Genomic DNA, 27,167 nt, shown 5'->3' with positions numbered 1-27,167 from the left:
TGTCCATTTTCACAAAAACACTCAAACGACCGGTACATAATAATTTTACATCCAGAATGGCTGAAACTTTGGTGAGTACTTATAATTTAATAGTTAAGTAACTACGTTATATTTATGAACTACAACCCATTATCTGACATACCGAACGGTCCTCAAATTGAATGAAAAAAAAATTGAGTGCATTTTTTTAATATTTATATATCAATAATATTACGTTACTTAGAGGAGCTCTAATAAATAATTGGTATTTTTATAAGTGGCCGTTGCGATAGACATATATATTGGAGTACGTACATACATAAGATTCATGGTAGTTTGTAATATTTTCTCTACCTACTACCTATGTAGGTATAAATGCAATAATGTTGTTCATACATAGGGTAGCTGAAATACCTCACATTTCTCTATGAATCTTTTCGTATTTGATTACCCTTATAGGTATCTATATAAAGTACGTGCTTACTCTTAAGAATATGTAGTACTAGTCATACAAATTCCATCATTTGTTAGTTCGAAGAGGAAGAGTAAAACTTTCCTGTATATATAACTTTTGATTATTTTTTTTTTCAAGGAAGGGTTTTAAAAATTGACAAATTGTTTGTCTACATTTCTTAAATAAATGCATTATTCATTTTTCTTCGAGATCATTTATAAGAGTATGCATGTAGGCTAGTTAGGTTTGTTTTTCAACCTATTTTGAATTACAGCTGGTCTTTTTTCAAAGTTTGACCGAGATATGCCACCTAAAGATGACGTTTTATTGGTATATTTCATAGCATATCACAACTTTTCCGCACTAGCCATAATCGAAATTCGAAAAAAGTTCATTTTCGAACCCCCCCTAATATAAGTAACAAATTTTTTATTATTAAAGGCCAGTCAAATAAATCTATGCATAAAATAATATATCTATTCGAACAATAAACCTTCTAATATGTACTGCATTGAAAGAAAATATGGAAATGATAAATAACCATGAATTGACAAATTTGTAGGTAGGCTGAAGTAAACACATTTTAAAAAAGCACAGTTTGGTAATTTATTCTTTGAGTGATGCCATAACTTAGACTTCAGAAATAAGTTTCAATGAAGGAAAAAAACAACAACTTTATAATTTGACTTTAAAATATTAAAACTATTGTAATTTGGTATAAATATTTCAGATTTTTTGAATAAAAAAGATACGCCCCCTCATAGAGGGAGCTACAATCAAGCATAAACAAACCATAAGATAAAAACATCCGTCAAAGGGCGGCAGTAATTCTAACTCCATATTGGGAAGTCATAGAGTGTAATTAGTGTCTGGAGAGGCTATCATTTCCATAGATTCTTCCATTAATTAACAGTTAGTATCTCTCAATGGATTTTAAGTCTAGCTATGAGATCCAGTGGAGTTTCTCTGAGGCTCTCCACATAAATTTCTGATGGTCAGACCACATTTTGATTGTAAATGGGGCTTATAATAATAATGTAGAAAAGATGCCAAAATCTATTCTTATCATTCTACACGACATTAATTTTCTCTCATCACCAAACTCTATCGTCAAAATGTACACATGAATATAAAGGCATAAATCCACATCAAAAAGGATCTCTAAAGTATCTACGATTATTTCTTTTGTTTTTGACAAATAACGTAAATCTTGTTAAGAAAATACATAAAAAAAAGCATCATTATTCAACCTTTTAAAGAAATATGTTTCAACGAGACATTAGAAGGTATTATTTTTTCTATACAATTACCTTAAAGCTTGTTTCAATCATAAATTAAAATGTCTTTCGTAAAAATGAAACAATGACAATAAAAAAATTGTTTTTATATTTTCGACATAGAAAATTTATTGATAAATTAATTTGACAATAAATTACATAACATTTTTAATCTGTATGAATATACTTGATTCTATGAATAGAGAAGTTTAGAAAATATTTATATATCACTAATAACCTGAAGGAACATTACTTTCTACGATAGGCTTAACTTCGTGCTCACTACCAAACTGATCTTGATCTACTATAGTACTATCTTGAAAAGAACCATCTTGATTTGAGTGGATACCGTTTGATGAGCCAAAACCATCAACACCAACATCGCCTTCATTTCTTCCAACTTCACCCAATGTTACTTGATTGATTTCTCCATAACCAGAGGAAGCAATGCAAATTGAATGCTCATCCTGAAAGCTTTTCAAAATACCTTCAGCTTGTTTGATTCTACGGTTGAGGTTTCTAAGGTTGGATGGGGTTCCACTTCCGTCTTTGGGGAGATATAATCTAATTTCTTTTGGTGCTCGTGAATGTCATACTTAAGGGATTCAATTTGTTGAGGAGCCCAGTTTTCACATCCAGTGATGTTGAAGTATTGAGGAATTCCAGTTTGGCATTGAGTAGCCCAGTCAATGAAACAGAGACCATCGGCAACGTTGGCATATACTCCAGGATTTCCTTCCAAACCACAGTCAATACCCCAAGCAATGATACCAGCTTGAACATATTTAGTTTCATGGATAACACCATAGCCATCGTTACTTCCCTCTCTATGTAATGGACAAACAAGTGGACCACCACCATCACCTTTGCAGGTATCTCTGTCCTTTTCTCCGCCGGCACATACAAAAGATTCGTCCAGTTTAAAGTCTTCTCCAAGTCGGGTTCTTCTCAATTTATTCTCACACTCATTGGAGTTGACCATGTCCATTTGAACTTGTTTCATGATGACTTGATATTCCCCAAGCTTTCCAAATTTGTCCTTACCCCAGCCAGTGGCAAAACAATCATTTTGATCGTAGCTGTCGATTCCTGCAAGGTTGTCTGGTAGGCAAATTGTGTCAACATGAGGAGCCAACTTAAAGTCTTCTTCCATAAAAAGAAGAGCGAAGTCATTCTTTAAATTCTTAGGGTTGAATTGAGGATGGATTTTCACATCTTCAACAAATCGGTCTTGATGTTGACTGGGCTCAATTTCTTTTTGTGTATCCCATTCACCGCATCTGATTTTGATATTATCTTTGGGGATTTTACTATAAGAGTAAAGTTAATGAATTAGTAACCAATGGCCTCAAAAATTATATTTATAATCAATACTTACTCAACACAATGAGCTCCAGTTAAAACTACTCCAGGAGCAATGAGAGATGCTCCACAAACATATTTGTTGATATCTTCTCCATATGCAACAGCTTGTATTTCTAATAAAGCACACATATGAGGCCATTCACCGAATTGAGTACTTCCCTTGTATTTATCATTTTGAATTCGTACTCCGACTCCTCCAACGTTTCTTCGTCCACATTCAGGAACATAGGATCTTGGTTTTGGTGGCTGAGTCACTGGTTCCGGAGTAGTGGTTTGAGGTGAATTTGTACTAAAGTCGGGATGACGACAACAAACTTCAAGGTATCCAGGGCATTTGGAAGAAGCAGGATCAAGAACGGCGGCAAAAGATGAACGGATATCAATGAGTCCACCTCCATCTGTTACAATCTCTCCATCTTCACAGGTGTAGTAGGGAACACATTTGTAGTCTTGATCTGCATAGTAGGCGCATTCTTCATAGGAGGTATCCACTACCTCATTCACGTGAGATCCTCCATCACCGTAACTTGGCTCAGGTTCAACTGGGCCATCATTTTCATTAAAACCTCCATCTGTAATTCCTTTACCACCACTTCCTCCAAAAACATCATCAATGAGATTTGGATCTTCTCCCACCACTACAGGTCCTGGGTCATTGACTGCTCCATATCCTTGTGGTTTACCATTAGCGAATAAGCCAAATGACAATAATATAAAAAAAGATACTAATTTCATTTTTAATGTAATAATTTGTTTGTTATCTTTTAGATGTATTGAGCTACTGATGTTCTTAAAATCATATTAATGCATTTATATATGATGTTTTGTCTGCAAAAATATAAATATTTTTGGGAAACATGGGTTTTTGTGGGATATTCCTATTTTTAAAGAATAGTTCAAAAAAAAGCATCAATATATATTTAAGCATGATTTTTATGCACTAAATCACCTAGAAACGCAAAAAACAGGGTTTTTTAATACTACACTGTTGCAAAGGAGCGCGATTGGGTTTTTCGAATTCTTGTGAAGTTGGCTTTAAACGCGTTTTATATAACTTTGATATTAAGTTCAAAGAAGACATGCAGTAAATTGTTAAAAAGGATTTCCCAGATCTTTACTTAGAGGTTTCCCTATTATTCCCTTTGTGTACATCTGCCTTACATACATTTTTTCTTATAAATTTTTTCAGTTGATATATTATTTGAAGTTTGAAAAGAGTAACGATACAATTTTTATTCAATTTTCCTTATATGACAACGAAAATTGATTATTATTTAGTTAAGACTTTGTTTATAAAATAAAATACAAACTGAAGCAATTTAGAAATATTTTTTTTTGGCAAGTATTTTTGACTTTGAATATAAAATGGAGTAATAACTTGGATTAATGTTTGGTGACTCGTTTGTTCGTCGGATTTTAATATTAACATACTTACAACCAATGACAGACTATTATTTCAATACCACAATAGATTATATCAATAACATCATTCTACCTTATCTGGTTTGATTCTTATTATTGATGAATTAAAGTACAAAAGATATTTAAAAAAAACCATTTCAACCCTTCTGGCTTCTCTTTACACATGGCTACTTATAAATTTTCCAACCTACCAGTATTTGTTTGAAACTAGTGGCGACTGTGTAGACATTTTATATTTGAGTAAGAAATGAAATTAACAAAAAAAAAATCCATTATTTACTTCGCTGCATAATTTGGCATATAGGCTTTTTTTAGAAATTAAATCTTTAATAAAATTTTGTAATACGTATTTGCAATCTATGTGAGAAAAAGACAGTAATGATATTCAGATATTTGAGAAATATGCTTACTCACGAAATAGGAGAGGGAAAGTTAGACAATATTCAAGAATCGTTGATTGTTATCCCAACAATTTATACACTTTTATCTATTGACAAAATAACCAAAAGCGCTGAATGGAAGTTTTAAGTTTTATTACATATAAATGGCCAATTTTAAACGATATACAAATTTTTAGATCTGTACAATATAACTTTACTTTGTCCTTTCAAAACTTCTGTCATAGAAATATTAGGACTGCGACGGTAGTCTAAACCCACAGTTTAGTACAAACTACGGTGGACCCTTCACAATATTTGGCTCGGTATGGTAAAATATTAAATTCGTTTTTTTTTAAATAAAATTTATGTAGTTTATCAAGTTTTTTGATATTTTATTCCTTAATAATTTCTTAACTGTACTAATCAATTATTTCCAAATATTTTAACTTCTCTAAAAAAAAAGATTTATATAAAATATACACGATATATTTACGGTAATAAACAAGACGAATTAGTAGTCACAATATCGCCATCTGTCCTAAAAATTAATTTGCTGGACGTATTTGTACCTGTATTTGAGAAGTATTGTGAAGTTAACTTTGTAAAAAGGGAAATTTATTGAAATTATCTTACCACCATAGAAGTGGGCGTTCGTCAATTGGGATGCCTTTTATAATTTTGTAAGTTATTATCTCTTTTTTGTGTATACAAATACATAACCAATTTCTTATATAAAAGGATGATTATGGATTAAAATCTTAATGTACTATCTAAATCTATTCATAAACTAAAATTAATCAAAATTGTATAATATCAAAATACTTAAAATCTGATTATACATAAACATACCGCACCAAAGGTATAAAAGTACAGAACCAAACCAAGGTACAACCCCATACTGTACCAGTCTTTATATCTTTAAGATATTAAACCGGATAAGTCATTTCTTTGTAAAGGTTTAATTGTGTTACTATTACATTTATTTGTTTAACTTGAGGACAATACACCGTCCCAATACGTAGTCAAGAAAAAAACCAATCAACAAAAAAATGGTCCATAAAAAAAAATGTCAGTTCAGGTTAGGAGTAAATTGAGGATTTTTTGTGACATTGGTATAAAAAAATTATATATTATTATTTTGCGGCTTATCTTGATTACATAATATGTCAGTCTCACCAAATTATAATGGATTGAAATCCTATAATCTATTTTTTAACAAAAAATACTTATATGATGGCTTAAAAATATAATTCTAAACTATAAAAGATTTGGCTCATTAATTTTATTAAATACACAACAAATTTTGTAAAATTATATGGATATGTACATTATTCATTTACCAAAAAGGATCGTTTAATGTAGACATCTTCTTTTTCATGAAATATGTGTGTCCATTTTTAGTCTATCTATGTACAAATTACGAGTACATGGTGCTCATAGAAAATTTAGTTTATTTAATGATTTGCATTTCAAAATTTAGCTACTTTTGGATACTTTATTGTGTATAAATCACACATCAAAATAATTTAGTCAAAATAAAAAATGATATTTATATGGTTCAGCCGTATTTTTGTTGAAACGATTCTTTACATTTAATTCAATATTAATATATAATAGAACGTATTTGAATCATTTTTTACTAACATTTTTATAACTAAGTTTATACCGAAGGGGTAGCTTTAGAGCCAATAAACATTTTTTAATGTCCAAAAATGTCAAGTATTTAACTTTGAAGTGCTAATTTTTAAAAGTGTGATAAAGATAAGACAATTTGTTAATCATAAAAAATCAAATGAAATGATATCATGCAAATTTCAAAAGTGGGGTCGAAGAAAGTTTAAAGTACTTAAAATATATTTAACAATTATAAAAACAAACTTAGATGGAGACAGCTCAAATGTTGTAACTTATTGTATCAAATTCTTCATAGAATTTGTTATTACTTGGCTTCAAAGTATATATAATCAGTTTTACATTCTTCACAATGGAAACTCTGATCTGCAAGATAAATATTTATTTTAATCATAAATGTATGTAGATTAACTAGATTGATTAAAAACAATATGTTGTAAGTGCACAATACGTTCGATCAAAACGTAGATATTTTATATTTGAGCAAGAACTGAAAGTAACAAAAAAAAAAAAAAAAATGTTCACGGACCAGCTGAAAGTTAAATTTAAAAAATAGGGGAATTTTGTCTTAGGTCTACTCCGGTTTTAGGCTTCGTATCAGTATCAGAGTATAGACTATAGTTTTGAAATATGAATTGTATATCGTATACAAATTAGTGAATAAATATTTCCAATTATCCACATAAATTAATTTTTACTCTATGAGTTTTTTATGTAACAAACTCTAAACAATTTACTCTGCAGCACTGTTGGTATTAGAGCTGTTGCAATAGCATGGCTAATATTTTTTTGTGTTTAGTAGGAATAATGATATGATAATGGCGATTTTATGAGAAAATTAAACATCATAACAAAAGTATTTAAAGAATAATTTGCGTAACATAAATGTTCTATGGTTTACAGGGGACACCAGTGTAATTATAATACATTGAATTTTGATTACTGACCATATTTTTGATTGATTTTTTTTTGTTTAACACTAAAGTTGTCAAATTATATTTCAAATTTTATAACAATTTATCTTTAGTGAGTTTTTAGTATTTTAATTGCTACTGAATGATTTTTCCACATTTGAAAAAACTAACAAAATTTAAACTTTCATTTCTTTTTAAGTTAAAGTTTGTATCAAATATCAATTTGTTTATATGTTGAGACGTGTATGTTTTAAATATTATTTAGTTCTAATGTATACATAAAAAGTGATTAATATTTGAATTCTTTGGGACACTGGTATTCTTCTGGGTGTGAAGATTTTTTTTGTCAACTAATCAACTGGAATATCATAGTTTTCTTCCGCATAATATCTTCTGCCTTGTTGCTGTAATGTAGATCCTATGAAAACATTTCTGACATGATGATTAAAAATAAAATAATAGCATCTTTTATTTTATACCATTATTATTTCGGTTGAATTCCTTTCATAAACATTGCCATTGATAAACATTTTCATCAATCTACTTAAAATAAAAAAGATTATTAGGAATCAGACACGATGTTTTAAACTAGTACAATTAAATTAAAGTATCAATACTCATTTAACTTACATTATATAAAAATAGTATAGTCATTTATTTTAAAATATTATTTCTATATTGGATATAAAGAAAGCCCGTGGTGTACAGGTATAGTAATTTATCCTTTTTATAAGTGTTTTTCTGATGTTTATAAAAAAGATTTAAACCAAATTTTCTAAATAAGACTATATTTTCCCTTTAATATAACTTTCTTACTAAATAAAACAAAGAACATTTGGATTAATATCAAAAAGATAAATATATTTTTTAACAATTTAAAAAGAAAACACAGTTTCAACAATAAAACTGCTGACATTGTGACTTAATTGGAACAATGATTATTTAATAATAAATTATATAACATTTTCAATCTGAATGAATGTACTTGATTCTATAAATAGATATGTATATAAAATATTTTGATATAACTAATATCCAGAGAGACCATAAGGTTCAACTTCGTGATCACCACAAAATTTAGCTTGATCTACAAATTGGACAGTCTGGAAATGAACAATCTTAATTTGAGTGGATACCATTTGACGACCCGAAGTCATCAAGACCAACATTGCCTTCATTACTTCCAAACTTCCTCTACAGATATTTGATTGATTTCTTCGTACCATGAGTCAGTAATGCAAATGAAATGTTCATCCTCAAAGCTCTTCAAAACTCTTTCTGTTTGGTTGATTCTGCGGTGGAGGTATCTAAGGTTGGATGGGGTTCCTCTCCCGTCTTTGGTGATATGATCTTATTTATTTTGATGCTCGTTAATGTCATACCTTTAGAGATTCTATTTGGCTAGAAGCACAGTTTTCACAACCTGTTATGTTGAAGTATTGAGGAATTCCAGTTTGGCATTGAGTAGCCCAGTCAATGAAACAGACACCATCGGCAACATTGGCATATACTCCGGGGCTACCTTCAAATCCACAATCAATACCCCAGGCAATGATACCAGCTTGAACATATTTAGAATCTTAGACAAGTCCATAACTATCTTTGATTCCCTCTCTATGTAATGGACAAATAAGTGGACCACCACCATCACCTTTGCAGGTATCTCTGTCCTTTTCTCCGCCAGCACATACAAAATATTTGTCCAGTTCAAAGTCTTCTCCAAGTCGGGGTCTTCTCGATCTATTCTCACACTCATTGGAGTTGACCATGTCCATTTGAACTTGTTTCATGATGACTTGATATTCCCCAAGCTTTCCAAATTTGTCCTTACCCCAGCCAGTGGCAAAACAATCATTTTGATCGTAGGTGTCGACTCCTACAAGGTTGTCCGGTAGGTAAATCGTGTCAATATGAGAAGCTAACTTAAATTATTCTTCCATAAAGAAACAAAACAAAGTCGTTCTTTAAAGTTTCCAACGTTTTTTGTCCACATTCAGGTACATAGGATCTTGGATTTGGTAGTTGAGTCACTCGTTCCGGAGTAGTGGTTTGACGTGCATTTGTACTAAAGTCAGGATGATGACAGCATACTTCAAGGTATCCAGGGCATTTGGAAGAAGCAGGATCAAAAACAGCAGAGAAATATGAACAGATATCAATGAGAACGCCTCCATCTTTTAAAATAGCATGTTTTGTATTCAAAATAAAAATATTTTCGAAAAACAAGATTTTTTTTGGGACATTCCTTTTTTTTTTGAAGAATAATTAGAAAAAAAACATCAATATGTATTAAAGCAAGATTTTTCATGCACTCAATCGCCTAGAACCGCGAAAACAGGTTTTTTTCTTTCTTACTACAATATAATAAAGGAGTGTGCGAAGCTTTTTTTAATAATAAACTTGAAATTAAGTTCAAAGGAGACATCACGTAAATTCTTGCGGAAGGAATTTCCATATTTCCATTTGCCGGTTTGCTTATTATTTCATTTGTGTATATCAGCTTTACAGATATTTTTTTATTTATAAATTTTTTCAATTGCAATAATATTTTGAAAAGTGTAAAGATACAATTCTCATTCATTTTTGTTACATGATAATGAAAGTTGAATTTTGTTTTCTTAATAATTTTTATATAAAATAACATACCAATTAAAACTTTTTTTTTAAATATTATTTATTTTTAATATAGGATAGAGCAATAATTTGTATTAATGTTTGATTATTTGTTCTTTAATTCGAGTTCAATATTAATATGTTCAAAACAAATATAAGACTATGATTTCAATGTGCTAAAAGATTATATTAATAACTTTATTTTACCTCCTCTGGTTTGATGCTTATCAAAATAATCATGCAGAAATAGAGAGTTAATAATAGTTCAAAGGAGATTTTAAAAAGCGTTAAAAAAACTTAGATGGAGACAACTCCAATATAATATAGTAACTTATTGTATCAAATTCTACATAAAATTGGTTATTACTTGCCTTCAAATTATATATTGTCAGTTTTACCTTCTTCACAATGGAAATTCGGATCGGAAAAAATATACTTATTTGTATCAAAAATTTATGCTGATTAACTAAATTGATTTTCAACAATACGTTGTATCAATATCAGAGTATCGACTATAATTTTCAAATAGGAATTGTCTATAGTATATAAATTAGGTAATAAATATTTCCAATTGATCCACAAAAAGTAATTTTACTTTATTTTATTTCATTTTAAAGTAAAAAACTCTGAACAATTTACTCTGCCACACTGTTGATGTTAGAGTTGTTGTAGTAGCATAGTTAATATTTTTTTGTGTTTAGTATGAATAATGATATGATAATGGGGATTTTATGAGAAAATTAAACATCATAACAAAAGTATTTAAAGAATAATTTGCGTAACATAATTTTCTATGGTTTACAGGGACACCAGTGTAACTATAAAATCAATTTTGATTACTAAGCATCTTTTTAATTGATTTTTTTTTTGTTAAATCCCAATATTATCGAATTATATTTCATATTTTATAACAATTCATCAATAGTTAGTTTTGAAATATTTTGTTAGCTACTAAATGATTTTTACAAATTTGAAAAAAAAAAAAATAAATAATATAACTTTTAACAATTGCTACTTTTTATGTAAATGATCTTTTTATACATTCAGTTTAATTAAATATAAGAGATGGAAAACAGGGCCTAATTAATTGTGTTCTTAACTTTTTTTTTTACAATAAAACCAGGAAAAATGTGTATTGTGCTAGTTAAGACGAACGAAAAGATATTCTTTTTTGTATATGACTTGTGTTGTACCTTTATATCTACTAAATTATACAAATTGCTTCCAAAAATATTACCTGAAATGATTTCAATAATTTATAGAAGAGTATAGTTAAAAGTTAAGTTTGTTCGTACGTCATACTTTCTCTTTCTATAATTATCACAACCTTTCAATAAACAAGAAATAATTTTGCAAAGAGAATAATATATTATTGGATAAGGAGGAGAGGCTTCTCGACTTTTTCTAGATGTTAAGGAAATTAACCCTTTGGAGCAACATGAAAGTAAATGGAAGGTCTCATTATGAAGAAGAGTTTATAACTTATGAAAAATTTGGAAGGGGGGGGGGAGATTTGGAGTCGATATTTGAAGTGGGGAATGAGGGCGGAAAAGTTTTTCTTGTAATTCATGAATCCTTACAGTTTAATTACAGGATAAACGTAATAGGTATCATGTAGAAAGAACTTGTATGTAATCAAATAAATTAACTTCTGAAAAAGAAATTTGATAGAAACATACATAAATAGCATTGAAGAGTAGGCATGATTTTTGGGTAAACATATAAATCGTACCCGGAATACATTTTTTTTATAATAAATTACAACTAAAAGTATCCAATATAATCTTTGTTTATTATAACAAATTTTTAGTCTGGAGTATTTATAATAACATTCACTCTTGCTTCCTTCAATCTAAAAGAATGTTCCGTAAAGGCAATTAAGCTAATCATTAAGTTGATGAAATTTGAATGAAAATCTAATTAATTATCGTAAAAAATCTTTAAAAACTAACATCGATTCAACTTAAGAGGCATCTAGTTAGTAAAATATAATTTATGTATATATAAAAAGACGTCACGGGGTGCACTGTATATAGTGCTCCCTGATTATTATACTAATACAACATAAAGAAATATAGGGAAGTAGACTATACAGGAACACTCTGTCAAATGAATGAAATCTGTGCGTTTAATTGAAATCATACTTTAAAAAAAAAAGGGGTGGGAGATAACTTTATTTTAAATAAAAAAAAAAAAATTAATAACTCCGGGCAATGCCCAGTACTACCGCTGGTCATGTATAATTAGTTGTTTTGTCCAATAAAATATGAACTATATAACTCAATACTCTATAATCAATTTAAAAAATGAATTAAAAAAACATATAGTTGATAAGGATAAAAACTCTTTTATCATCCAGAAGGACACCAGTGTCTTATGATTTACTTGGCAAGCAGGGTGATTTCAAATTTTTAAATTAATCTGAATAATGTTAATAAGATTCTCAATACCTAAAAAATCAATATTCAACAAAAATACTTTCGGACATCTAATGCCGTTGAAAGTGTTAACACAATCAAAATAATTACTGATATCTCGTAACTATACTTTGCTATTTTCATTAGATTCCAATTATTTAATACCTCATGATTGATCTACAAAGATATACTCAATGTTCTTTTTTTACAAAAGAACAAAACGATGCCTTGTTATTGTAATGCAAGCGATATGAAAACATTTCTGATATGATGAATAAAAAAATAATAGCATCATTTATATCATAGCATTATTATTTTGTTTCATCATGAATATTAATGTTCTTAACATATACTTATGTATGTTTGTACTTGTGTTGTTTACCTCCAATAAATTCTCTCATTGATAAAAATATGAATTAAAATACTTAAAGTAACCAAGATTATTAGCAATCAGACACGAAGTTTTAAACTAGAAAAAATTCAATGGTATATATATATTCGTTTAAATTATAAAATATATAAACATAGTATGTTATATGTAGTGACTTATTAAAAACAAAATGTTGTTTCTATTTCGGAGATATAAAAAAACACAAGATGCAACGCTATAAGAATATATTCTTTTTATAAGTGTTTTCCTATATTCAAAAATGGATTTAAACTATAGTTCTACTCAATATAATTTCCTTAGAAATAAAACAAAGAATATTTGGAGTAAAGCCAAAATATGTATATATTTTTTAAAAATTCAAAAAGAAACCACAATTTCAATAATAAAATTGCTGACATTGTGACTATCTTGAAAAAATGATTATTTAATAATAAATTACATAACATTTTAAATCTGTATGAATATACTTGATTCTATGAATAGAGAATTTTAGAAAATATTTGTATATCACTAATAACCTGAAGGAACATTACTTTCTACGATAGGCTTAACTTCGTGCTCACTACCAAACTGATCTTGATCTACTATAGTACTATCTTGAAATGAACCATCTTGATTTGACTGGAAACCCTTTGACGACCCAAAACCTTCAACACCAAAACTCCCATCATTTCTTCCAACTTCCCCTACGGTAACTTGATTAATTTCTCCGTAACCAGAGGCAGCAATGCAAATTGAATGTTTTTCTTCAAAGCTTTTTAAAATACTTTCAGCTTGTTTGATTCTACGGTGAAGGTTTCTAAGGTTGGATGGGGTTCCACTTCCGTCTTTGGTGATATGATCTAATTTCTTTTGGTGCTCGTGAATGTCATACTTAAGGGATTCAATTTGACGAGGAGCCCAGTTTTCACAGCCTTTAATGTTGAAGTATTGAGGAATTCCAGTTTGGCATTGAGTAGCCCAGTCAATGAAACAGAGACCATCAGCAACATTGGCATATACTCCGGGGTTACCTTCAACTCCACAATCAATACCCCAGGCAATGATACCAGCTTGAACATATTTAGAATCTTGGACAAGTCCATAGCCATCATTGCTTCCCTCTTTATGTGATGGGCAGACAAGGGGACCGCCTCCATCACCTTTGCAGGTATCTCTGTCCTTTTCTCCACCGGCACATACAAAAGATTTGTCCAGTTCAAAGTCTTCTCCAAGTCGGGTTCTTCTCAATCTATTCTCACATTCAGTATTATTTACAATGTCCATTTGAACTTGTTTCATGATGACTTGATATTCACCGATCTTTCCAAATTTGTCCTTACCCCAGCCAGTGGCAAAACAATCATTTTGATCGTAGCTGTTGATTCCTGCAAGGTTGTCTGGCAAGCAAATAGTGTCAACATGAGGAGCCAACTTAAAATCTTCTTCCATGAAAAGTAGGGCAAAGTCGTTCTTCAAATTTTTTGGGTCGAAAAGAGGATGGACTTTAAGAGCTTCAACAAAGCGATCTTGATGTTCACTAGGCTCAATTTGTTTCTGTGTATCCCATTCACCACATCTAATTTTGATATTTTCCTTGGGTATCTTACTGTAAATTAAACTTTAACATGATGATAGATCTTTAAAATTCGAATTACTTACGCAACACAATGAGCTCCAGTTAAAACTACTCCAGGAGCAATGAGAGATGCTCCACAAACATATTTGTTGATATTTTCTCCATATGCAACAGCTTGTATTTCTAATAAAGCACACATATGAGGCCATTCACCGAATTGAGTACTTCCCTTGTATTTATCATTTTGAATTCGTACTCCGACTCCTCCAACGTTTCTTCGTCCACATTCAGGAACATAGGATCTTGGTTTTGGTGGCTGAGTCACTGGTTCTGGAGTAGTGGTTTGAGGGGAATTTGTACTAAAGTCAGGATGACGACAACAAACTTCAAGGTATCCAGGGCATTTGGAAGAAGCAGGATCAAGAACGGCGGCAAAAGATGAACGGATATCAATGAGTCCACCTCCATCTGTTACAATTTCCCCATCTTCACAGTTGTAGTAGGGAACACATTTGTAGTCTTGATCTGCATAGTAGGCGCATTCTTCATAGGAGGTATCCACTACCTCATTCACGTGAGATCCTCCATCACCGTAACTTGGCTCAGGTTCAACTGGGCCATCATTTTCAATAAAACCTCCATCTGTAATTCCTTTACCACCACTTCCTCCAAAAACGTCATCAATGAGATTTGGATCTTCTCCCCTTACAGGTCCTGGGTGATTGACCGCTCCATATCCTTGTGGTTTGCCATTAACTAATAAGCCAAGTGACAATAATAGAAAACAAGATGCTTTATTCATTTTTAAGGTAATATTTTGTATTTATTTTGAGTTGTTAATTTATAAGATGTATTCAGTTACTGATGTTCTCAAAATCCTATTCATGGGTATATATATGATTTTATCTGAAAAAAAAAAATATACTTGAAGTACACTTTTTTGGGATATTCCTTTTTATAAAGAAAATAAACAAGAAAAACAATGTGCTTTGATGCGTTTTGCAGTGATAGCGTAGGAATGAAAACTCGTTTTTCTGTTTCTTTTTTTTTTCTCAATGAAGAAGCACAGTAAATATTTTTTCAATTATTTGAAACTAAGAAAATTTTACTAATATTTTCTACGCGCACAAATGATAAAGATATGACCTTATGTGCTTTTTGTAAGCAAGATGGATTTCCCAAATTAACATATGTTTATACCTTTGCACTCCAACTTTCATTTTCTTTCTTAAATTTTGAGGTTCATACAATATACTTCTTTGAAATTGTTATAGTTTTCCAGTATTTTTGCTGTTTTTCAAGTATTTTGTTCATATATTTTACAACATACAAAAACATAAATTTTGAACAATCAAAATTTTTATATGAGTCTTCTTCATCAAAAGTTTTAACAATATCTACCTGTAGCCCTGTAACCAGTGGCTTGGATATTTTCTTTTTGGCTTATTCCAAATATAACATCGACATTTTAATAGGCACCCCTACTGCCTTGATGATAATATTATGATTGATATTCTGTTAAATGCTCTACATCATTGTCATTATAAATTTTGTCATTTATAACTTTTTTAAATGACGATTACTAATGTTATAACTCAATAATTATCGACTTGATTATTTAGTTGTACGTTGGTTGCTACTTATTAAGCTGGGTTTGACTTTCCATTTTTTCGAAAATGAAAAACCTGTAGTATTTTTTTAATGTGTTTTTTCACATTACATTTCAAAAAAATTTTAAAATGCGATTTTTCTATATTTTCCAGTGCTAGCTTTCTTTATGTAATTTATAGATATTCATATTAAGAAAATGTATATATGTATTTCCCTTGATGGGAAGAGTTGTAATATGAAGAAATTTTAATCATAACTTAACATTAAGTTAATCAAGTTTACCATTTGATGATGCTATATTTAGTGTAGATTTCAAAGTCAAAAATTGAGTCCAATTGGTAGTTGAAGTTAACTTTTCAATATTTTATAAATCCATAGCCGAAATCTATTTCTACGTAATTTACATCGATTTTATATTGTTTATTACACATAATAACAAACTCATGAGTTAGTTTAATAATACATTGACAAAAATAAGATTAGAAGAGTGCAGGAGAAGTTTATAAAATATATGAGATACGAGTTTGAGAGGAGCTGTAGAGAGAATGAGACAATCTCCTGTATTATCTTTGATGGAAGAATCGACTTGACTAATGTGCTGATGGAAGCAATGGGCAGTGAACAATCATTTATTGGTTGGATCAAGCAAAATCACTATAGCGTTTTTTTATTGAGCCAGTAAGTAATTACTTGTTCCACTTTATAACAGAGAAGACAAACAAGAAAGAATCAGACGCTACACAAATTGCAAAATTAAAATTGAATTGGTTAAAGGGGAGGGTTTTGACAAAACAGACACAGCTATCGGAGGGAACTCAACAAATGTGAACACTGTTGTAAATACTTGAGTTATGTGAAAACTTAAAATGAAGTTTGGGAGAAAACTGGTCTGGTTGGTGTGTAGTCTGCACACTAATGGATTTCCATTAAGTCGTCTGATTCTTGAGCTTGATGGCCCAACTCTCTCAGATAATAGATTATCTGGACCAATTGGAAAGTTGCTAGACTCGCTTACAGGCTTGGATATTAATTCAAACTTTCCCTGAATCTCTATTGGCCCACTATTTGTCGAACTTTGTGATGAGTTTATTCAATATTTGTCTACAGATGAACACTACGGCTATATGATAGTGTATGCTATCAGGGAAGGAGTTTTTCCTGGAAGGATGGCTTTCTTGGAGATCGAACCTGTTTACCACAGCCACTGGCTCACCACTCCTAACATACTTTTAAGACTCTGATTATCGAAGAATAGACTGATGGGAAAAATCTTCAATTCATTGTTAAGATTATAATTCGTGTTTATTATCCATCTTGGTTTAATACCAAGGTGAAGTACTATTGGATTGAATTGCCAAGGTACATCATATTTCAGCTTAATTGTCTAAAGTCACAGAAAAAATAGGTGCGTGAACTCTTGATACCAACACCGAAAATATCTCCTTTGGCATGCTCACAGTTAATGCTCTTACAAACTTTAGTTTGCTTTGATGACCAGAAGGAGATAATCATAGGGGTAGAACGAATCCTGGCTATCAGAGGAGAGAGTGGACCAAACGGACAACCGGGTAGCCTATCTGTCAGTATCAGAAAAACGCCTCCTATAAACAGTAGGGCTTCTAGCAGAAGGTCAGAAGGACTGTCAGAACCACCTCCTAACTGCACCTTAACAACTTCCAAGATGAATAACTGTATCCCAATCCCAATGAAAGTGTTGAGATGACCATGCCACACACAAAGTTGTGAGAGGGTTTTTAAAAAGGTAACACCAACTTTTTCCAAGTATTTCTCAACAGGAAAGAGAGATGGAGTAATTAGGAATCAGAACGGCAGCAGGAGAGAGATGACAAGGAATGACTCCAAGCAAGACCTCTATAAACTTGAAACTCTTTAATTGATTAAAATATAATTTAAATATTTTCATCATTTTATGAAACCAAATTTTTGTTAATAAATTATTCTGAATTCTGAAATTTATTTATCCTATTATAAATTTAGAATTAAAATAAATATACTAATAAAATATAGTACCAATCGATATGCATCATAAGGTTAATAAATAAAAGTATATGTTTCTAAATATTCTCTAATCAAAACAGTATTGAAATTACTGCTTTTTTATCTTTTTTAAAGTGCACTAATTTAGAATTAATTAATGATTAAAATTTCTTCATATTTGATTTTTTCGCATCAAGGACAATACCTATACATTCCCTTAATATGAATATCTATAAATTACACAAAGAAAGTTAGCACTGGAAAATATTTAAAAAAAAACGCATTTTCTCTTATTTTTAAAGTTAAATTGATGTAGTTTATCTCATCTTTTTGAAAATTACATTTTTTAAATGTACGCGCAAAAACACAGAAAAAAAACACTACCAGTTTTTGATTTTCGAAAAAATGAAAAGTATGACCCAACTTACTACTTAGATTTCTGGCCTCAAGGAAATTTTGCAGTATCAGGGACGTCCGCAGGATTATATTTTGGGAGTGGCTTGGTTTCTGATTTTTTTTTTAAATATCCAAAAATTAATTTTTTTTTGTAAAATTTAATTTTTTATAAAACATTTCAAAAATCCTCAACTATTCACAAAAAATTTCAAAAATCCATCTTCTGTATGTAGTTGATAGCTTTGTATTTACAGTTATCAATTTATATAATAATGTTAAATTATTTACACGTGATTAGAAATGTTCTTTTGGGATATGTTTTTCACCAATGGAAAATTGTAATTTCATAAAGAACAAAGAAAATTAGATATTGCATATAACCGATATTATATTAGGGGGATGCAAAAAGTAAAGGAACGAATGAACGTAGAAGTAGTATTTGTTCAAATATGTTTCATCGATTCTAGGACTAGTCTGAACTCAAATAAGTGTATGTTTGTTTGGGTTTGCAATACCCATGCTAGTGGGATACCAGCACCAACAAGAGCAACAGGAGGATTTTTATCCAAGTACACACCAACCAGTATGTTAAGATTTAAATATCTTTATTTTAACTGAGTAAAAATGATCATTTCTTTTTTCGAAAATAAAAAGGAAAAAAGTATACAAGGTACTATGATGAATATTTAATATAATCTAAACAAGTAAAACTCCTTACTTAATTACTGTATTTCAGTTTTCTGTTGTTGTAAGTCTATTTAGATCATTAAATCAGTTTAAGATAAAAAAGTGTACGCAAAATTGACCAAATTTCTGGAGAAAAGTAACCTAACATTGAGATCCCACTCTGAGAGCTATGATAAATTAGCCAACCTGATTTTATGTACATTGATACCCCTACATATGTCAAACATATATCCAAAGTTTCATTTTCATAAAAGTTGGGCATTTTTTTTAAATTCTTGATCAAGTACATGCCAATGTATTTCCTAACTTTTTATTTTTTTCGAATCAAAATTGAGATGATAAGACATTTAAATGTTCTACTTTTGATTTCATTTTTAAATCCTCACACTTCAAAATAGTTAAATACCAAATTTGAAGAAGTAAGCACTTTTAGATACAAATATGTACAAGAAACAGTAGGGTCCGGTAATGTGAGGCTGAAAATAAATTTGAGCTTGTGTACCAGAAATCATTCAAATCTGAGAGGGTCAGGTTACATATTGTTTTTGGGGCTGATTTGACTCATAGGGAGCTTAAACTATTATTTGTCCTCATCTGTTACAGCCATTCTAATACTAGACCGAACTAAAATGAGTGTACAAAGTCCATATGATTCCGAGTAATCTTGCTCTATGTCCTCATGCCTTTGAGACCGACACCATAATAATCATGCAAGTCTGAACTCGAGTACTTCACCTCTGGCACCTATATACTAGTTTCTTAATTTTCGTCAATAGTTATGTGATAACTTAAACTCGTACGAAATTAAAGTCAAACAATATGATTTAAAATTGTTTCAGAAGACAATTTATTTTTGGTAGATTATAATTTTTCCAATTATATTTTTATCTTTTATTTCTTCTAGGACTTAATTATGGATTGAGATTAAAAAAAAAGATTATGTGCAAGTATTTATGATTATCTGACAAATTCTTACCAGACCATATTCTAGGTTGAGTAACAACTTATCCCTATATTTCTAAAATTAGTGTATGATTTTTATATGAAAATCCCAAAAATAATAAAACCATTCGATGTAACCTCCCATAAAATTGTAACATGTTTGTACAATACCTACTGTGTTTACACCATTTTGTTAAAATTAAATAAAAAAAATGTAATTGAGGAAAAATATATTTATTTCACCTGAAAAGAAAAAAAAAATGTACAAAATCCTTGTCAATCGTAAAAACTGTTTTATGTACTGATACGTGATAAACTGTTTTTAAAAAAGATTTCACACATTTTCAAGTGCATTTCCTATTCCCAAAACGCCTAATGGTTCACCATGGTATGGATAAGACTTAAAATAATGGACTGTACTATTGAATTATTATTTTTATCTTGATCCACATATTTCTTAGAGCAAAGTAATTGTGCCATAAAAAAAATATATTTCGGACAAAATACAAAGACCTTTTTTTAGGATTAATTTGCTTTTTATCATTGCAATACATTGCTTTTAAAATCAAGACAAATGAAATTGAGATTTATCATGCTTCATATCATACATTTTACTCAGGTTCCGGTGTATTAACATATTAATAACTACTTGAGTATTTATTTTTACTTTAAAGAGTCTTAATTGATACAGAACATAGTTTTGTTTCATTTTGTGGTTGAGTTATAAGTATATGTGTACAAAAGATACATTTTTCTACGGATTAAGGTACGTACCTACAACTTCCTTTTTTCTTCTAGTAGAGTAAATATTTAAATTGCCCATTTATATATCCGGTGACTAAAGTTACCTTCCCTCCTATTTGTTTTGTCGTCAAAATAATTTTTTTATAAAAGAGTAGAAATTTCTTTATATCCTTGTTTTGAATTATTGTTTTTATGTACAATACATTCATTCAACCGTGAATTTTAATAAAATAAAACTATATAAATACATAATAAATGTCTTGTAAAGTTAATTGCTTAGTAGAGCGAGATGAAATATTGCGTGATCCTCGTTGGTAACAGGGACAACAAGGGACAAAAGACTAGGAATATTAATATAGTTTTTCAAAACTTTTATGCTCCTGAATCAACACGATCTTACTTATATATATGTACATATCTTATCTTTACAGTAAATATGTATATATAGCGTTGGTGGATACTAAGGGAATTTACAACTATGTACCCTTGAATAGGTTGGAGGAAAAAGGAAAGAAAAAAACCATATCCTGTACCCTTAATTTTTCTGTTCTTCTACACTATGCTTTTCAACTTTACAGGTAGCTAAGGCTTTTTGAGTGGCAGATTTAATCAAAAGTTGCATAATCATTTATCCTTGATTTAAAGCAATTTATAAGTGTAGGATTCTTGGAATTTATGGTTAATTATTTAAGCGTAATTTTCAGTTCGTTTGTGAACAATCAAAAATATTACTTCCATGTAAAAATCCGACTAATCCGTCAAATAATCAAAGGTGGTTACTTAAATCAATCCTTGAAACGCCAGTACGTATTTTAAAGAATTGAGTATAAAATCAAAGAGTCGTATCTTTATTTTTAATAAATATCTTAAGATTATTTAATTTTTTTTGTTTGGTATAAAGTGCTCTAGAAGATACCTTTTAAAAAGAAAGAACTAAATTCGAGTAAGGGTAAGTAGCGAAATATAAACAATGAATGATATGTTTGTTTGTCACCATTACTTTATCATAATTCATTATGTACTCAAAAAAGCCTTAAGACTTAATCAATTTTTGACTAATTAGGGACTTAAAATAAACTCGAAAGAACTTTGAAGACTCCAACTAGACTTGTTATAAATATTAAAGGACTTGAGCTTGGAACAATTACGTGAGGCTCGATATCAAAGGCTATCAACTCTACTTCGTCTTGCAATATCAGGGCTTTTTTCTACTTCTGGAAAAGTTTATTAAATAATTTGATCCAGCGCTTTGAACTTTGATCCTAAGATATATATGTATACATTGATCTTTGTCATTATTTTGAATAATATCTCATGAAGAAGAATAAGTCATTATTTTCATCACAATCCCATAAAATCAAATGATATTTAGAATCATTTGTTATCCCTTTAGCTCATTGTTTTTTTTAATGTATGAAATAATGTATACATAACAATTGCTTTATGATACTACAATCTTATTTGGTTCAATAGCTTCCATCAATTTTTATCATTTCAGTCTGAATTGAATATAAATTTTCATTATTTACAAGCAAATAAAATGAAATTTGTAAAAAGTATATCTCAAACATACATTTGACACTCCAAAGAATGATGTACAAGTTGGTCCATTGAAATCTGAACACTTACTAATCAAATAATTAATTAATGTTGAGTGATTGAAATCAATTCATATTTCCATGTATGAAAGTATAAACAATTAATAACAAAGCAATACGTACAAGTCGAGAGAATAAAGCCTCAAAGTGATCGACAAATTTCTATTCCCGCAATCCAAGCAATTGCCCGTCTCCAGGACCACTGTCTTTGCCGTCTGCGATTCTGAAACCTTGGAGAGGAAGAAGGGCTCTGTCCAAAAAGCTACGAAATCTTTTATCCGTTGTCAATTTTAGAACTTCATTTGCTATTATTAGTGTTCTAAACGTGGATTGGTTGAATTTGAATGCCCTGTTGATAACTTAAAACCATTATTTAATAATAATTTTATAGTTGTACAGAATTGGCTAATTTCCAACTGATTTTGAGCCTTTTAAAGCTTCTTTTTAGAAAAGAAGGTTGCGAGATACAATAAATGTAACGATGTGGAAAAATAAAATAAAGAGTTAAAATTACTGTCCTAAAACCATTAAGAAACTTTGTTTGTACGAACGTTTGAAAAAGTTTATTGTGAGCAAAGTAAAACAAGGGGTTTATGGTCTAATTTCCGGCCATAATGAGAGAAGAATTGAAAGACAACTCAACCGTAATAAATCGTATAAAGTGAACTCTTACTTCAGAAAAAGAAAATACTCGAGTGTTGTATTGGATTTATTTGCTCCACTTTTCATTAACCATTTTTAATTCGTTTTGATCCCAGAATGAATGTGGCATATGTATCCAAGTACGGTATTTTATTCATCTACTTAAAAGTATAACTGATCATCTACTTCTTTTTGTTTGTGTGTGTAGATTTTTTTTTGTGAGGAGTCATTAAGCCATAAATCAAAATGAATAGGGAGTGCTTTTGTGTTATTTTATACATGTTAAAAGATTCATCTCATCCATCATACCTATGTGGATGAAACCCCTTCTTGAAATGCTGTCCTTCATTTGTCATATCATCAATAACATTACTTTTAACAATGATAGTAATAAGAAGTAGTTAGTACTTTAAAGACAAATATTCTATGTATGAAGTGTCAACCTTATAAGAACAAAACGGAGTTTTGTGCCAATCTACATATACACAGAGACTCCGACAGCTAAATAAATAAATATGAGTACTCCCACTGAAAGGTATGTATGTACTTTCCGTGGGAATAGTTCCCTTACAAAACGACATAAAAGTCAGTACCATATGTATGTTCATCAGGGGTAAAGGGGTTGGATCTTCAATATATTCCCTGCGACGACGACCTCACAAGTTTCAATGTTATATATTTTAAATAAAAATTTAAAGTACATATACCTACACACCTTATAAAATCGTATGTAAATTGTCAGAGCATATCTTAAGGACTAAGTTGAGTGATGGGTGTCAGGCTAAGAATGACGAATGAAATCCACTTATCAAATATGATTATACAAAACAGTAATACTTTGATATACGAGGGTAATTCGTTCCTGGACCGAGATAAATAGTAAAACAACTCGTAAGATGAAGGAATGCAGCTTGAAGCAGCTTTACAGTTCTAGAGTCAACTCTTAACGAGCTTGTATTTCAATAATAAATACTATTATGTTAATACAAGTTTTTGTTCGGAATCCACTTGTATCACAATGTTAAATAGCATATATTTACTATAAACTAAGTATGTTAAATATTAATAACCACCCTAATATATTTAAGTATGTATATTAAGGTGTTAGGACAAAATGTCAGAGGAAAAAATAATAAGGGAAAAAATGTCAATGTAAAAAATGGCAAGAAAAAAATAAAAAGTGTGAAAGTTAAGAAAATGGCTAGATTCGTTTAAACTGATATAAAACCTATTACCAATATAATATATATTAGGATAAAAAAATTAATACGACAGCGGTTCCAATGGAAAAGTGATAATCTCTTAATTCTCTTGTTACTCATGGATTGACGAACAATCATTAGTATACTTCGGTGTCAGGAAAAAATTGACTTTTTTCTATCTTAATAAATATATATTATTTTAGTGATTTAAAAGAATCTCGCCATTTTTTCCACTTTAACACTTTTTCCTTTTTTTTCTCCCGCCATATTTTCCTTTTCCTTTTCTTCTTCTGCCATTTTTACTAAATTCGTATGTTAAATAAACAATATCTTGGGCACGTGTTACAGATCGAGGGGCCATTATATGGTTCTAAGATCATTCATTAACTCTTAAAGTATATCAATGCACTTAATTAAATTGAATATTGTATAGTCTAAAGATACTCCAATAAATATCTACATATTATAATGGAGATCAATATATTAATTGAAACCCATGCACCACCATTTCCGAATTGCACTTGTCCCGCAAGATAACTTGTTGGTATAGAGTAAGGGGACAGATAGGACTTTTAACTGGGAAGGGGCAACCATTCTGGAAGTATAAATACATAATACATGTTAAATGATTTGTAATATTTTCAGCAAAAGACAGCCGTTGTTATCGAAAAATAAAATTAAGGTGTACAAGTGATAAATACTTTAGAGCATATAGCTTTTATTTTTCAAAATCATAAATTAATTTTTAAAATGAGGAAATTATTATTGCACTAAAAAACAAAATATAAACAAGGTTTTTTATTTATAAAAAAGAGATTATCAAAAAAGTTTTGTCAAAAAGTAGGAAAAATTATGTTCATTACCTTGAAATTCTGGGGGAGGAGAATCGGAAGCGATTGATAAGTGGGAGAGGGAAATTTAATAAAAATGACGTGACATATTGATGATTCTTAAGAAGGAAATGTAGATAATAGGTATGGATTTCAAAGACAATTCCTAGGTTATACTGAACCAGTGCAACTTTATCTTAATAATTGAAAAAAAAAAAAAAAAAAAAAAAAATTGGAAAAAGACGTCATGAATAAAAAGTTGTTTGATTGTTGAATCATGCAACTTTTTATTGTTATTGTTGTTCAAAAGTGGGAGACAAAGGGTCCTTGTCCCTACTCCCTGTTCCAATACTTTTGTGTTATATGAGATGAGAATAATGCAAAAATAATATTAATAATAATTACAAAAATAAAAATAAATGATCATTTAATTTTAATAAATCAAAATTATTAAATGGTAATTAGAACTACCAATATTGTAATTAAATAATTCATTTTGGGACAAGAAATTGCACCTTCTAAAATTTACTTATATGTACAAGTTGCTTTTTATAAGTTGTAACTTGTACATACATCGTAACTTGTACACGACATATACATAAATTAAACATATTTAGATAAGTTATTATTTAACGGTGTTGAAACTTTTGGGGCCAAACCCGGGCAAATGATGAAGGCTAGTAACGCCATAGATGCCATCATATCAAATTTTCTGTGTTTTTTATATATAAAAAATATTCTTGAGCGAATACAATTAGGGATCCGGAGATTATCTGAGATAGTAGAATATAGGTTAACTATGAACTACAGGAAATAAAATTATGAATTTTAGTGTATAAGCATAATTAGAATAATATTTGACAAGCTTATTTTAAATGAGGGTAGATTGGAATGGGGATTTTAATGGGAATAAGATTTTTGGCTCATGTATTTTTTTCAACGTTGAGAATGAAATCCCTTTACAAAGCCTCTTATGCTTTTCTCCTTAGATACCTACATATATAATTTTAATTCCTACACCTTGTCCCTATGGATTGAAGTCATAAACTAAGTCGAGATGGGTTCTGAGGTAAAAATGATTATGTATTCATAAAGAGGCATATATATGCATTTTAGTGAGCATCGAACCCCCATGGTTTTTAAATTTTAAATAGATTTGCTTACCTATTCTCTCAAATATTAGATTTGATAATAAAAACATACAAAAAATGAACAAAAAGAAGGTGGCCGGGTTGGCCACTGAACTCTTATATAAGTGTTTTTCGGTCCATAATATAAAAGTCCCAAACTTTCTTATTTTTTCCGTAAACTTAATAATTTTTGGTATTTTATTAAAAGTCTTGATGTGATTAATAAACAAATAAAATCATATTATGTAATAATATTTAATATAACTAGGTTTTAGACAAAAATAAGCAAGTATCACATTTTCATGTTATGGCCCCGAGTACATATACATATAAATATATATATATATATAAGCGAACCGTTGCTACCCAGAATCTCCTCCAATTTCGTAGATTTTTTTTCCATACGTGTTGATAGTACTACTGTTTTATTATTTAAGACTGAAGACTGCAGTCCCGTTCAGTTAAGTTCGGTCCAGTTGAGTCCTGCATATCTGTCCTAAAACTTATAAATTTCGGATCTGGATGACGTCACTTAACTTTATTTCTTCTTTTTTTAAATATGCTCTAGTCTGACAGTCTCAAGGACCTACAGTATTAAGGACCGGCCCCAAGGACTGATAGGATCGGTTCTAAGAATGGACTGGACTTGACCGAATAAATATGAACTGACACAATACTATATAGTAGCAATTGTCACATTTGAGAGAATAGGTAAGAAAGTCCAAAAACTTAACGGTGTTTAATACACCCTAATGTATATTTTACGCAATGTTTCTTGATTCGTATGCACCATTTGCTCTGTGTTTGATAGAAATTTATACTTTATAAATAAAGGAAAGCACTATTCATAAGTGAATATTACATAAATCCTACTTATGTATTGCTATAAATAGAAATAGAAATGCAACTTTAATCAAGGGCTCGTGCATTGTTTCAATCAAATAATCTATTTATAATTATTGTATGTTAAAATTTTGGCAATGCT

At 30.0% G+C, this 27,167-nt stretch overlaps 3 protein-coding genes across 3 annotated transcripts in view; 1 reads left to right on the top strand and 2 right to left on the bottom strand.

Moving 5' to 3' along the window:
* Positions 1-27,167, top strand: part of LOC121120079 (phenoloxidase-activating factor 2-like) — a 152,656-nt gene that overhangs the window by 81,863 nt on the left and 43,626 nt on the right. The window lies entirely within an intron of this gene.
* LOC121119895 (phenoloxidase-activating factor 2) lies at positions 1,803-3,869 on the bottom strand. The gene is made up of 2 exons (XM_040714715.2): positions 3,089-3,869; positions 1,803-3,020 (listed from the first exon to the last, which is right to left on the bottom strand). The coding sequence occupies exons 1-2, from the start codon at positions 3,808-3,810 to the stop codon at positions 2,189-2,191; spliced, it is 1,554 nt and encodes a 517-aa protein (XP_040570649.1). The 5' UTR covers positions 3,811-3,869; the 3' UTR covers positions 1,803-2,188.
* LOC121120493 (phenoloxidase-activating factor 2) lies at positions 13,162-15,292 on the bottom strand. Its single transcript, XM_040715379.2, has 2 exons — positions 14,486-15,292; positions 13,162-14,432 (listed from the first exon to the last, which is right to left on the bottom strand). Exons 1-2 carry the CDS (start codon positions 15,202-15,204, stop codon positions 13,355-13,357), a joined length of 1,797 nt encoding a protein of 598 aa, XP_040571313.1. The 5' UTR covers positions 15,205-15,292; the 3' UTR covers positions 13,162-13,354.

The sequence above is a fragment of the Lepeophtheirus salmonis genome, chromosome 6 (genome assembly GCF_016086655.4).
Source record: "Lepeophtheirus salmonis chromosome 6, UVic_Lsal_1.4, whole genome shotgun sequence".
In the NCBI taxonomy this organism is placed as follows: domain Eukaryota; kingdom Metazoa; phylum Arthropoda; class Copepoda; order Siphonostomatoida; family Caligidae; genus Lepeophtheirus; species Lepeophtheirus salmonis.
The sequence above is the reverse complement of the archived record's forward strand: the minus strand, read 5'-3'. Positions and strand labels throughout refer to the sequence as shown.

Coding starts and splice junctions, on each gene's coding strand:
- LOC121119895 (XM_040714715.2), bottom strand. CDS start 3,810: ATGAAATTAGTATCTTTTTTTATATTATTGTCATTTGGCTTATTCGCT. Junction 3,021..3,088: donor ACTGGAGCTCATTGTGTTGA/GTAAGTATTGAT, acceptor TTACTCTTATAG/TAAAATCCCCAAAGATAATA.
- LOC121120493 (XM_040715379.2), bottom strand. CDS start 15,204: ATGAATAAAGCATCTTGTTTTCTATTATTGTCACTTGGCTTATTAGTT. Junction 14,433..14,485: donor ACTGGAGCTCATTGTGTTGC/GTAAGTAATTCG, acceptor TTTAATTTACAG/TAAGATACCCAAGGAAAATA.